General features: G+C 41.9%; 2 protein-coding genes across 2 annotated transcripts in view; one reads left to right on the top strand and one right to left on the bottom strand.

Annotated features, from left to right (window-relative positions):
• LOC148103302 (polymeric immunoglobulin receptor-like) overlaps positions 1–4,451 on the bottom strand; it is a 796,664-nt gene extending 792,213 nt beyond the window's left edge. The window contains exons 1-3 of the mRNA XM_087831815.1: positions 4,388–4,451; positions 3,654–3,989; positions 3,602–3,619 (exon numbers count right to left, since the gene is read on the bottom strand). Of these exons, the coding sequence (XP_087687941.1) occupies positions 3,602–3,619; positions 3,654–3,989; positions 4,388–4,451 (418 nt within the window). The remainder of the gene's footprint in view (positions 1–3,601; positions 3,620–3,653; positions 3,990–4,387) is intronic.
• The window catches only part of LOC118456030 (cell adhesion molecule DSCAM-like), a 533,233-nt gene that overhangs the window by 500,179 nt on the left and 19,785 nt on the right, over positions 1–13,269 (top strand). The window contains exon 9 of the mRNA XM_087831802.1: positions 12,121–12,453. Coding sequence (XP_087687928.1) covers positions 12,121–12,453 — 333 coding nt within the window. The remainder of the gene's footprint in view (positions 1–12,120; positions 12,454–13,269) is intronic.

A 13,269-nucleotide genomic window follows, 5' to 3' on the forward strand; every position in this document is an offset into this window, starting at 1 on the left:
ATTTTTTTTGTGCGCAACGCAGATTTTCTGTGCGCAGCTTAGAGGGAACATTGCTGGGTGATACCAGCTGTTTTAGCCAACTTGCTTTGCATTTTAAGATAAAACCTCTTTTCACTGAAATTCTGGTGTTCGTCTCCTTATTTATGTTGCAGCTTTTGAGCCGGTGGTAACATAAGGGAGAAAGTTAAAAGAAGGAATAACACAGTAGGCAAACCACAGCAACTACCAACATATGCATAAATAACAGTAAATAATAAATAATAATAAGTGCTCACCGAGCACCCAAGCAGCCACCTGGGGTGAACCCAACCTGATGGCTGGAGTCCTTCTCCCAGCCTCCAGCCCCAGAATGGGGAACACTGGTGTGTCAAAACCCCATTCCTCACTCTGCTTGCTCATAAATCTTAACATAACAAAGCAGAAATAAAACTGATGAAAGACGAGCAGCAGAAAGTAGTCTGCAGGGAGAGAGAGCATGCAGCGCTGCAGCACTTCCTGGAAATCACATGACTGTAATGAGAGTACAGGAGAGTAACTGAGTACAATTCCTCTTTGTGATGGAGGTGATTTTCTTCTTTATATTGCGTCAGATAAAGTCTGATAGTCTTCAATTCATTTGATTTGATTTGATGATGAGATGAGATAACCTTTATTTGTCAGTTGCAGGTCTTTTACTCACAGCTGAGATGACAGACCTTGTCGACCGTACATACAATACACAAACATCACATTGGGGAGACAGGTCAGGCTAGGTAACGAGGAAAAAAACATCGAAATGTGTAACACAAAAGGGTAATACAGGAATGCACAGATATCAACACACCATAGCACAATAAACACAGACAGCAACATGGGAAAGAGTTCCAGTGTGTACATCTGATCTGGGACCGCTGCAATCTTTTACTGCGCCTCCAGCTGACCCGATGTCCACATCAGAGGGGAGGTAAGCGTTGGAGGTGGCGTTGGATCCGGGGTAGGGAGGGTGATGCGTCGGTGAGTGCTTATCAGTATCAGTATATGTATGTGTGTGCGTGTCTATAGTTCAGCTTAGACAGTGTCCTTCGCCCTGCCAGGCTAAGTAAACAGTCTTCCAGCCAACCCAGGTGGGCTTGCATGGAATGGGAAGGAACAGACTAAACACAGTCGTTATCAGGGTGTTTTTGTTCGGCTCCGGCCTTGAGCCCACGGCTGGCGCTGAAGGGGTAGCCGGATTATGATGGTAATTTTTCTTTTGCAACAACTCATGAAAATTTCAAAGCTGTTCTTTGAAACAGACTGAGAGAGTGTTCCAGGGAAAGTAATACAAAAAACACGAGACTAGACAAGGACATTAGCAGGGAAGATAAGGGAGAGGAGAAAAAGTGTGTCCGCCTCCTCCGAGAGCCAAAAGAAGTTTGTTCATTTGTTTTCACAGATGAAACCAGTCAACAGTAAATCAGATGTTAACTCCACATAACCTTCATCTGTAAGCAGTAACCGCTTCCTGTTGTGTGTGTGTACTTGTGAAACAGCACTGGATCAATGCATATAACTGATGTGCACATGTCCAACAGAAGAAGGTCGTCATCGTCTGTCCTGCTCCTTATTCTGTCATTATTGCTCCCAGAAATGTGTCATTATTTCAAACATGTGAAGCTGAACTCTGACACATAACATCAAACAGCTCAGCCAACCAGTCACACATTCAAATGTAATGCAGCTCTTTGAGTGTTTGAACCTGCTGTTGTGTTGCTTTTGTGTGCTGGTGTCACTGATGGCTGCTGCTGCCGTGACAACAAACACACAACCACTGTCATGTTGTCTGTCTGTGTGTTAGCAGTGTAGACCTTTGTTGTTAGGGCCAAAGGTCAAAGTTGACTTTCAAAATTAATGTAAAGAAACCATGTGGAGTTTAATATCTGATATGAAAGGACACAAAGAGAGCTGAACAACACACAGTTTATTTTTTCAATACGACGTCACAATGACGCCATAAAGTGTCACAAAATCACACACTGCATGAAAACATCTTAAAATCTGAAGTTTTTACAGGTTATAGAAGCCAAAGATTTCCAGTTCTGCTCCAATCATGTGAGTAAAGATAATAAATACAAAGGTCAAAGGTTTAACTTTGACTTTAAAGCAATATATTAGTCATTGGAGGACATGAACACTTTCTTTGTTTGAGCTTTTTAAAATATTATTTTTTTTAGTGCAAAATTATGTGACTTCACACTGATACAAAGATTAATATAGTGCACTAGATTTACATATTAACTCTGCTGACATCAGCACATGATCTATAAAACATTATAACAGTGAGGCAGCACTGCCACCATGAGGTCAAACTGGAGGATTGCAGGTAATAGGGAAAAGGAAAACACACAAACCTCTATTTCTGATGTGTTTGACTGGAGGTTGTTGATGATTTCACAACACTGTATGTGATGACACTGGTGATGTCATCTTCTCCATCTGCTGAAATGAGTTGAAGTAAACACTTTTATGATTTAAGAATCTAAATGGACCAAATTATGACCACAGAATGGAAACAAAATACCACAATGAATAAGAATGAATATGTAAAAACCTTCAAGTTTCCTGTAAACACATAGTCTCACCAGCAGAACCAGTAACACCAGTAGAACCGCAACAGACTGACCCAATGGGCAACAGCACAGAGAGAAGAACAATGGTGTGTTTGTCTAAAATAAAGCAAAACAGTCATTAAGTTGTCGTCACATTGTGAATGTTGAAACCTGCGGAAACACAGACAGGTGAGTGTGTCACCTGTGACAGTGATCCAGCTGTTAGTGAGGGGAGGGGTTGTGTGTCTGTGAAGTTGTGTCTCAGCTGTAGGAACCAAACATGACATGATGGTATCCATATTGTTGCAAATGAGGATCTGATTATATATTCATTTTAATATTGATTTCTTTTGAGAACCAGTGAGAGTCTGTTTCTATTTTCACTGACTAACAGACAGCCTGAGTTAAACCTGATCAGATGAAGTGTGAGGTTGTGAGAAAGTCTCTGACTGCATTCATAGATGTGTCCTTTCAGCTGCTCGCTCTGACCCAACCTTTGGTCTCTAAGAAGAGGCTTCAGGGAGATGTTTGCTACGTTGGACTGTAGGACCATCAGAAATGTGTGCAGTAACAAAACAGGCAGCACTGAAAGCAGCTCTAAGTGTTTGTGTTGTTCAATGATTTGTGCACAACAACAAAAATGGGACCTCTCTCATCCATCAGTCACCATGTGGACATTTTTCTGACACACTTTGAAGCTGATGGACGTTTTGTGTCTGCACTAAGTACGTTTTCACCAGCTATGGCACCGGCAGGATTCACTTTCACAGACTCACAACCACCAGCTTCACCCCTCCCCTCCCCCTCCAGCTGTAGGCTTTAACATTGAGTTTCCCCACACATGTTTACAGACGAGTTAGAGAGCAAGAGAAGAAGAGACGGATTCATAAATGTCTTTGTTTCTGCTCTAACCTTACCCAAACAATGCTGCTCTACAACTCTAGACTACCAGCCACAAAGACAACAGCTGGAGAAACATCTGTCTACCTCTGACATCCACCAGCTCATCCATACAACAAACACACATCAACAACCAGGAAGCAGCTTCACCTCTGATCACACACACACTCAACTCTACTCACTCACCCGGAGGAACAACACGAAGGTAGATGATGCTGAGTTTCCATGAGTCTGTTTCTCTTCCCATGAAGACACGACACTCGTATGTTCCAGCATCATTAATCGTCACATCCTTCAGAATCAAAGACACGTCTCCATCCTTCATCTGTCTGTCCTGCAGATCCACCCGGTTCTTAAAAGATGGATGCTGGTCGTTTGGTTCAATTCGCTTATTCTTGTACAAAAGCACATATTCATCTCTCAGGTCAGCTCTGCTCCATTTTACAACACTGATGGAATTATATAGAGCTCGACATGTCAGAGTGACGTCCTGTCCAGACTCAGCTGTGATGATTTTCTGGTCTGAAAGAGGAAACAACACAGAGCAGAGAGGTTAAAGGTCAAAGTACAATTATGATCAGAATGATTGACTTTAAATATTTTGTTTATTTCCTTTGACATTTGAGTTTTTAGTCATGTTGGATTTAATGAACCTCTGAACATCCAGCAGGTCACCAGTGATCCACTGAGGGGGAATTTTAGCCTCATGCTAAACATGCAAAGTGTCAGAAACTACAAGATGTTAGCTTCCACAGAACAACAACATGTGCTGATAATAAGTGAACATAAAGTGTGAGAGAAAGCAAGTGTCCACCCAGCCTCGTGTCTCCTTCACACACAGACAAACTGAATCCAGATGAAAATAATCCTTCTGTACTTCTTGTTATCTCGGAGAGAAACTCAGTTCAGTTCAATCTCACCTGCAGAGACGAAGACAAGGACAAACAGCAAAGTGGAGCAGAGCAGCGCAGTGCCAGCAGCCATCTCTGTGTCAGTATTTGTGCTGATCCGACTCTTAGTTTGTTCTAAATGTCTGAGTCTGTCGGAGTTTTCAGTCAATAACAGAGCCTGACTTTAAATACTGACTACATCAGATTACATTTAAGCTTGAAATAAAGCTGGAAGTCTGCTTTGAAGAACAGATCTGACTTTTAGCGGCTCACTCGGACTCTGCGGTTTGTGGTGCATTCAAGAACCTCGGAAGCCTCCCCCTCGGTTTGATTAACCAATAGGCCCACGTGACCTGGTGACGGTCACAGTGTAACAGCTGCCTGCTCAGTGTAACCAAACATCGTGGCGTTATTTGTGTCTGATCTGTGATGAAGCTTCTGCTGTGAATATGTGATAAACATCAGGAGGCAGGTTCACTATAACCAAACCTCCAGACTCACAGTAAACATCATGGCAGTGTTATAAGTTACAGCATCCACAGTGTAGAACAAACCTGATGACACCAACTAGAAAACTGAAAAACCAACCAGACATCAGGCTGACGTTGTCATGACGTCACAAAGACGTAATAAAATATCTGCGTTTTCGTGATGCTTTCACTTGTTATCTCCTGTATAACAGTGAGACAGCACTGCCACCATTAGGTCAAACTGGAGCATCGCAGTTAATAATTCTCAGCCTGAACACCGTTGGAACATCAGACCTCCTCACACTTTGGACTCATTGTTATTCTGAATGTTTGTAGTTTCACTTTGATTCTGTTATGTTCTTCTCTCTGTGGTGATCCTTTGGTTTTCTTGGTGTTTCTGTGCCTCCATGTCTGTGTTTGCTTCAGTGTTTCCTCTGTGTGGCTCATGGAAGAAGCTTGATCTGTGTTTGGTGTTTCACTGACTGAACAGACAGCCTCAGGATTCGTAACACTGACAGCAAACACACGGGCAGGAAACTCAGGCTAAACTACATCAGCAGCATCAAATGAGAACAATGTGAAGCTGTTGTGTCTCAGAAGATGCTCGTCTGTGCTTTCATGTGCTCTCCTTGGATTATTGACTATTATCAGTTTTCTTGTTTGACTAAAAAAAATCTATCAATTCTGTCCAAAATGTTGCTGCGATGTTTTTAACTCACTCTCATGAATCTTTCAAAGCTTCTGCTTTGGCTCCCTGTCAGCTTCAGACTCCAGTTTAACGTCTTGGTTCTTATATTTATGGTGTTGTTTGTGTCATGTGTTCATTTTGATTTTTGCTGCTGGCTTTTTTTTAAATTACTCATGTAATTTAAAAAGTAAAAAATGACAGATTTCAGACCCTGAAGAAGTCACATGATCAGAGTCATCAGCATATTTATGCAAAATCCTGATCTTGTTGTATAAAAGAAATAAAAAAGGTGAAATCACAGCGCTTGGAGGAATCAGAGGGAGATTCATCTTCACATTACACAACAGTAACATTTGAATCACAATTCAAAACAGTGTCACGTAAACTGTGTCAGACCTCTTTGCAGAGCCCCTTAAAGCCCTGCTGCTCAGTGCTCATGGCTTTTTGTTAATCTTGGTCAGTTTAGTCAAATCTGACCGGTGTCTGCACGTTCTGGAGTTACATGGAAGTCCAGAATCCAGCAGCTTGTGTCGTGTTCTCACTGGACAAGTGAGAAAATTCAGAGCCCAGATGAACAGATTCAACTTTTGGACACATCTATATGTGTTTTGTGGACTTGGAGAAGATGTTTGATTGATCATGTCCCTTTGGGTGTTCTATGGGAGGTGCTTCGGGAGTATGAGGTGTCTGGCTCATTGCTATGGGCCGTTTGATCCTTATACAACGAGCTATACAAGAGCTAGGGCTGTATAAGACAGACTCATTCCCTAAGGGCTGTTCTTTTCACCAGTTCTCTTCATTATTTTTATGGACAGAGTTTCTAGGCATAGCCAAGTGGCAGAAGGCTTCCACTCGGGTGGTCTTAGAATTTCTTCTCTGCTTTTTGCAAATGATGCGGTTCTGTTGGCTTCATAAGATGTTGGTCTCCAGCGCACTCCACCAAATATGTGAATTGGCCATGGTCCTCAGCCAGAAAAGGGTGAAGAGCCCACTTCAGGTCAGGGATGAGTTACTCACGCAAGTCTTGTTCATAAGAAAGGGTAGAAGTGAGCGCGAGACAGATTGGTGCTGTGGTTTCAGTGATGTGGATGCTGTACGGGTGGTTTAAGCATCTAACAAGGATGTCTCCTGGGTGAGGTGTCTCCTGGGAACACCTTACTGGTCCCAGGCTGTTCCCTCCACGGCCCAGCCCCTGATAAGCGAAAGAAAATGGATGGATGGATTGATGGAAAAATAAATAAATAACCTTCCCTTCTATCTGGTGACAAGTGTATATTTTTTTATTTCTTTTGTGATTTTTTTGGATTTTACTTTTCTTTTCTTGGACTAAATTAAATTTTTAGATTCGGATGTTTTTGACTTCTTTTTTTTTTAAACCTCTACCGTCCTGCATCTGAGTCCTATGTTTCACAAATCAATGCAACAAATCTTTCCTCATGCAAAACATCAATGGTTTTTGGCTCTGTCCCAAGATAAAGAGCAGTTGTACCTGGGTCTCCTTGTTCTGTTTGTCCATAACAGACATCGTCATCTCTCACTGCTGGGTAGACCACAGCTGTATCAGTCTCTGCAAGGTAAACCACATAAAATTATCACAGCAACAGCACTGTTACAGTGGCTTGCAAAAGTATTCGGCCCCCTTGAACTTTTCCACATTTTGTCACATTACAGCCACAAACATGAATCAATTTTATTGGAATTCCACATGAAAGACCAACACAAAGTGGTGTACACGTGAAAAGTGGAACGAAAATCATACATGATTCTAAACATTTTTTACAAATAAATAACTGCAAAGTGAGGTGTGTGTAATTATTCAGCCCCCTGAGTCAATACTTTGTAGAACCACTGTTTGCTGCAGTTACAGCTGCCAGTCTTTTAGGGTCTGTCTCTACCAGCTTTGCACATCTACAGACTGAAATCTTTGCCCATTCTTCTTTGCAAAACAGCTCCAGCTCAGTCAGATTAGATGGACAGCGTTTGTGAACAGCAGTTCTCAGATCTTGCCAGAACGTTCTCAATTGTGGCTCCGATGCTTAGGAATAACCTTCAAGCTGAGCAGCACTTTGGTCTGCCTGGTGTGTTCTTAAATTGCTATACAAATAAACGATGCTGATAATAATGATCATAAATATATTTTATTTTTATTACTTATCCTTATTACTTATAGCACCAGGAGTAAATAATAAGGAGAGGACTCTGGATAAGAATCATGATGCAAACTTGTGGCCATAGTATATACAGTATTCTGGAGAAGGTATAAATGTCACTGTATGTACATGTGTGTGCTAAAGCTAATGTGCCAGAACAAGGGCGTAGATTTGGTTGTGGCATTGGTGGGGACAGATGATTCAACCACCAAACCCTGCCCTGTTTCTTTTTTTTTCCTTTTTGTCTTTGCTTCTTGATAAAAAAAAAAGGAGAAATATACTTGCCTACATTTGCTATTCTACATGCTTTTAAACCATTTAAAATTACAATTCATATTTTTACTTTTGAATTATATAATGTTAAATTACTATTAAACAAATGACTAAGTATTTTAGGCTTTAGTTTACTTCAGCCATATTCCATATAAATCAGGAATCATACAAAAATAAAAATAGCTTCAAATACAGTCATGACAATAAAAGAATATGACTTTAAGGACTTAACAACATTACTTCAGTTACACCAACATCTCTTATACATTAGCACTAAGGGAACACTGAATGACCTGGTGTTTTTTGTCCATAAAACTACTCGTCTAAGATTACCACTAAGTAAAATATGTCTCAGCAAAATTATGCAACATTTTAGGCACTATTGCTCCTATCAATTCATTGAGCTGAGATTTTTTATTCTAAACATGAACTACTGTTACAGCAACAGACATGGGCTACTGGTGCCCCACACAACAACTCAATGTCCACTATGTGAAGGAGCCAAACACATGCCTTCTCCTCTTGTTAACTGAGATAAACTGCTGGCATATTTGTTTTACATCTATACTGTCCAGTCTCTCCTGGTGGACACACAGCAGCATTGTTTAATCTCATTTGTGTCATTGTTAACCTTACCCATCTTTTTAGTCTTCTGAGAGCACTGAAGCTTCTTTCAGCCTCAGTACATGTGTTTTATCCTCAGATTAAAATTATTATTATGTGCCTGATGTGCCTCACCTTTGGCCCTGGCTCTTCCCCTCTGACTGCACTAGGACATATTGCTACCTGATAAAATAACACATTGATTTGTGCCATATAAAAAGTGAGACGTGTCAATTCAGATTCTTTGTCAAATATACACCAATGATCAATTTACATCAGGAGCCTAACAATTGTTAATAATTATTTAGTATTAACTAGTATTTAATAAATACTAGTTAATCTATAGCACCAAATCATCAGTCAGTCACCTGTGACCTCACCTCTTCACCTCTGTCACCTGATGAATAACAGTGAGACATTCAAATACATGCAGTCACACATGTGCTTCAAATACAGTCATGAACCAACAAGTCATCATCCAATTCCACCTGTGATCTTGTGTCACCATTACTCTCTGAGCTTTGTGTTGGTTCTTCTATCATCTGACAAATAGGACATACATGACAATAAGAATAAAATGTGCAGCTGCTTCAGTGTTTCTGTCAATTTGTGCAGATCTTGACTCGTCAGTAATGTTTGTAGGGTGAGTGCATTTTTAAAACAATTTGTGCAAACTGCACTACAAGGTGGAATATTTGCAAAATCATGACTACCTCATGATATTTGTCTCAAAAAGTAACCCTATGAATATGTCAGTGCCATTAGGATGAATTTATTGTGTCACCAACATTTTAACGTTAGACATATAATTCTAACAGCCTCTGTAAACTAATATCCTGGCTTGCTCGAGGCTGCCGTTTTCTCTGACAGTTTCAATCAAAATTAGAAATGCTGCTCTGAGACTGAGAGAACTAATAGTGCTGCTGTTGTGCACGGCTTTCACTCGGCTTCTGTCCATGCCAAATCTACGCCCTTGGTTATAACAGAAAATCTGTCGCTCGCTCTCCCTCTCTGTCTTTCAGTCACACCGACACGCACACCACCGCCATCAACTTTGCTAAATTAATAATGAAAAACATGATCAGGCAGCTGTGATTGAGCAGCAATGTAAATCCAACTATTTTCACGGTTGTTGTGGTCGTGATGATTTTGTGAGGCCACATCGAAAAGGCTCGGATGAGCTTTCCAAAGTTCTACAAGTGCCTCCATCGCTTGTGTCCAGATCACACGCTGCACTGCCGTGCTGCTCCGTCTTTTTCGTTGACATTTGTGTTTGCGCGTGCGCAGTGTGAGAAGCTGCGGTGACACCCTCACGACCAAGCGATTGATGATCGGGAGCTGGTCGTGAGGTGTTAATCGCTTCTCGTTACCCCACGTATACTACACGATGCACGACGCACGATGAAGGCCAAAATCGGGCCGATCGCCAAAACGGTCGCACGACTCAAAAATCGGCTCAAAATGGGCCAAAAATCGCACAGTGTGAGATTAAGGAGATAACACATATCCACAGCAGAAGCTTCATCGCGGATCAGACACAAATAACGCCACGATGTTTGGTTACACTGAGCTGGCAGATGTTACACTGTGACCGTCACCGGGTCACGTGGGCCTGTTAGTTCACCAAACAGCCGAGATTTCCGAGGTTCTTGAATGCACCACAAACTGCAGAGTCCGAGTGAGCCGCTGAAAGTCAGATCTGTTCTTCAAAGCAGACTTTCAGCTTTATTTCAAGCTTAAATGTAATCTGATGTAGTCAGTATTTAAAGTCAGGCTCTGTTATTGACTGAAAACTCCGACAGACTCAGACATTAAGAACAAACTAAGAGTCGGATCAGCACAAATACTGACACAGAGATGGCTGCTGGCACTGCGCTGCTCTGCTGCACTTTGCTGTTTGTCCTTGTCTTCGTCTCTGCAGGTGAGATTGAACTAAACTGAGTTTCTCTCCGAGATAACAAGAAGTACAGAAGGATTATTTTCATCTGGATTCAGTTTGTCTGTGTGTGAAGGAGACACCAGGCACGAACTTTAAACTCAGCTTTAGACTCAGGTTGTCTGTTAGTCATTGACAATACCAACAAGCGCAGACATTTATAACAATCTCAGTGTCGGAGCAGCAGAAGATAACATGCTTACAATCTGTAACATGTGTACTGCTCTGCTTAACTTTCCCATTTCAGCCTTTTCATGAGATTTAGATGTTAGAAAGCAGTGTAGAACTGGATCAGCAGCTCCTGTGGAAGACTGTACTTCTGACTACTGACTGCACCAGAGTACCAGCCGCTCGACTTCCTGCCGGTATGCAGACTCATCATCATCTTAAATGAGGCCAATGACGGGGGTGTCATCTGCAAACTTTAGGAGTTTAACATCTGAGTTCTTGGAGGTGCAGTCGTTAGTGTAGAGGGAGAACAATAGTGGTGAGAGGACACATCCTTGAGGGGCACCAATACTGAGGGACCGAGTTTCAGAGGTGATCTCCCCCAGCCTCACTTGCTGCTTCTTGTCTGTCAGGAAGCTGGTGATCCACTGACAGGTAGCTGGTGACACGCTGAGCTGGGAGAGTTTGGAGGAGAGAAGTTCAGGCACGTTGGTGTTAAAAGCCAAACTAAAGTCCACAAACAGGACCCTGGCATAAGTTCCCAAGCGGTTTAGGCGTTGCAACATGTAATGCAGCCCCATGTTCACTGCATCATCCACCAACCTGTTTGCCCGGTAGGCAAACTGCAGAAGCTCCAACTGGTGGCCTGTAATGTCCTTCAGATGGGCTAACACCAGATGTTCAAAGGATTTCATGACCACATACGTCAACGCGACAGGTCTATAATCATTCAGTCCTGTAATGGCGGGTTTCTTGGGGACCGGGATGATGGTGGAGGGTTTGAAGCAGGAGGGAACTTCACACATTTCCAGGGATCTGTTGAAGATGTGGGTAAAAATGGGAGCCAGCTGCTCAGCACAGGTTTTGAGGCAGGAGGGTGAAACACCATCTGGTCCGTGGCTTCTGTTTTTGAAACAATCGGCTCACATCCTGAGTGTATATTCTGAGTTTTAGGGGGCAGGAAAGGGGGGTGAGAGGTCTGATGAAGGTCATTGAGTCAGGATTGGGGAGGGCGATGGTGGTTAAATGGTATTATCTAATAGATAATTTTTGTATTGGTCCAGCTTGTATGTGTAGGACATACAAGGCTGGGTATATCTGGGTATACTTAATATCTGTTATCCACCTGTGACAGACACAAAGAAGTGTAATGTGTGTGTCAGTGTGATGTGTTGTAGTTTCAGGAGTCAGTATACAGCTACAACACATTATGTTCACTTATTATCAGCACATGTTGTTGTTCTGTGGAAGCTAACATCTTGTAGTTTCTGACACTTTGCATGTTTAGCATGAGGCTAAAATTGCCCCTCAGTGGGTCACTGGTGACCTGCTGGAAGTTCAGAGGTTTGTTAAATCCAACATGACTAAAAACTCAAATGTCAAAGGAAATAAACAAAATATTTAAAGTCAGTCATTCTGATCATAATTGTACTTTGACCTTTAACCTCTCTGCTCTGTGTTGTTTCTTCTTTCAGACCAGAAGATCATCACAGCTGAGTCTGGACAGGACGTCCCTCTGACATGTCGAGCTCCAAACAGCAACATCACAGTTGTAAAGTGGAGCAGAGCTGACCTGGAGTCACAAAATGTTCTTTTCTATTGGACTCGTGACTTTGTTCCAGCCAACCAGCATCCATCTTTTAAGAACCGAGTGGATCTGCAGGACAGACAGATGAAGGATGGAGACGTGTCTTTGATTCTGAAGGATGTGACGATTAATGATGAAGGAAGATATGAATGCGGTGTCTTAATGGAAGAAGCAATATCATGGGAGCTCACGATCATCTACCTGAGTGTTGATCCTCCAGGTAAGTGAGTATTGAGTAGGACGATCCAACTGTCACAGGCTCGGTCTCTGAGCCAGCATTTTGAGTTTTATTTTTGTAATTTTTGAAGTTTTCATGTTAGTTTGGTGATTATAAGTTTGCGTGTTATTCTTATTTAGGGTTTAGTGGATGTTTAGGTTTGTGATTATTTATCATGTGTCTCCTTGGTTTCTGTGTTTGGGTTCTTGTCTACTCTGCCATGTGTTTTAGGTCTGTTAAGCTTGTGTTGTAGTGTCTAAGTCTTCATGTTTCCTGTTTTATTTTGTGTTCTGTGTTCATGTAGTTAGTTTTACTTTCCCCTGTGTCATTATTTTTCATTTTGGTCAGCTGTGTCCTCATGTGTCTTTACTTCCCCTGATCACCTCATGTGTGTATTTAAGTCCTCGGTCTTCCTTTGTTCAGTGTCGCATCGGCTGTATTATCTTTCCTACCTCTTTTCACAGTTTCCCAGTCAAGTCAAAATAAGTCATAGTTTTTATGTTGTCTAGTCATAGTTTAAAGTCAAAGTCATAGTCGTAGTTTCCCAGTTTATGTTCAGGTTTCCCCTCAGTTAAGCCTTGTTTTTTTTCAGGAGTTTTCAGCCCTTAATAAAGGCTCGTCTTTTGTTAAGTCTATTTTTGTCTCCTGGCCTCTGTCTGCACATGGGTCCTCTATCCTCTCCACACGGTCTGCCTGTGACACCAACGTAGCAAACATCTCCCTGAAGCCTCTTCCTTAGAGACCAAAGGTTGGATCAGAGCGAGCAGCTGAAAGGACACATCTATGAATGCAGTCAGAGACTTTCTCACAACCTCACAC

This window comes from Neolamprologus brichardi, chromosome 3 (genome assembly GCF_056152115.1).
Source record: "Neolamprologus brichardi isolate AB-2024 chromosome 3, ASM5615211v1, whole genome shotgun sequence".
Lineage (NCBI taxonomy): Eukaryota > Metazoa > Chordata > Actinopteri > Cichliformes > Cichlidae > Neolamprologus > Neolamprologus brichardi.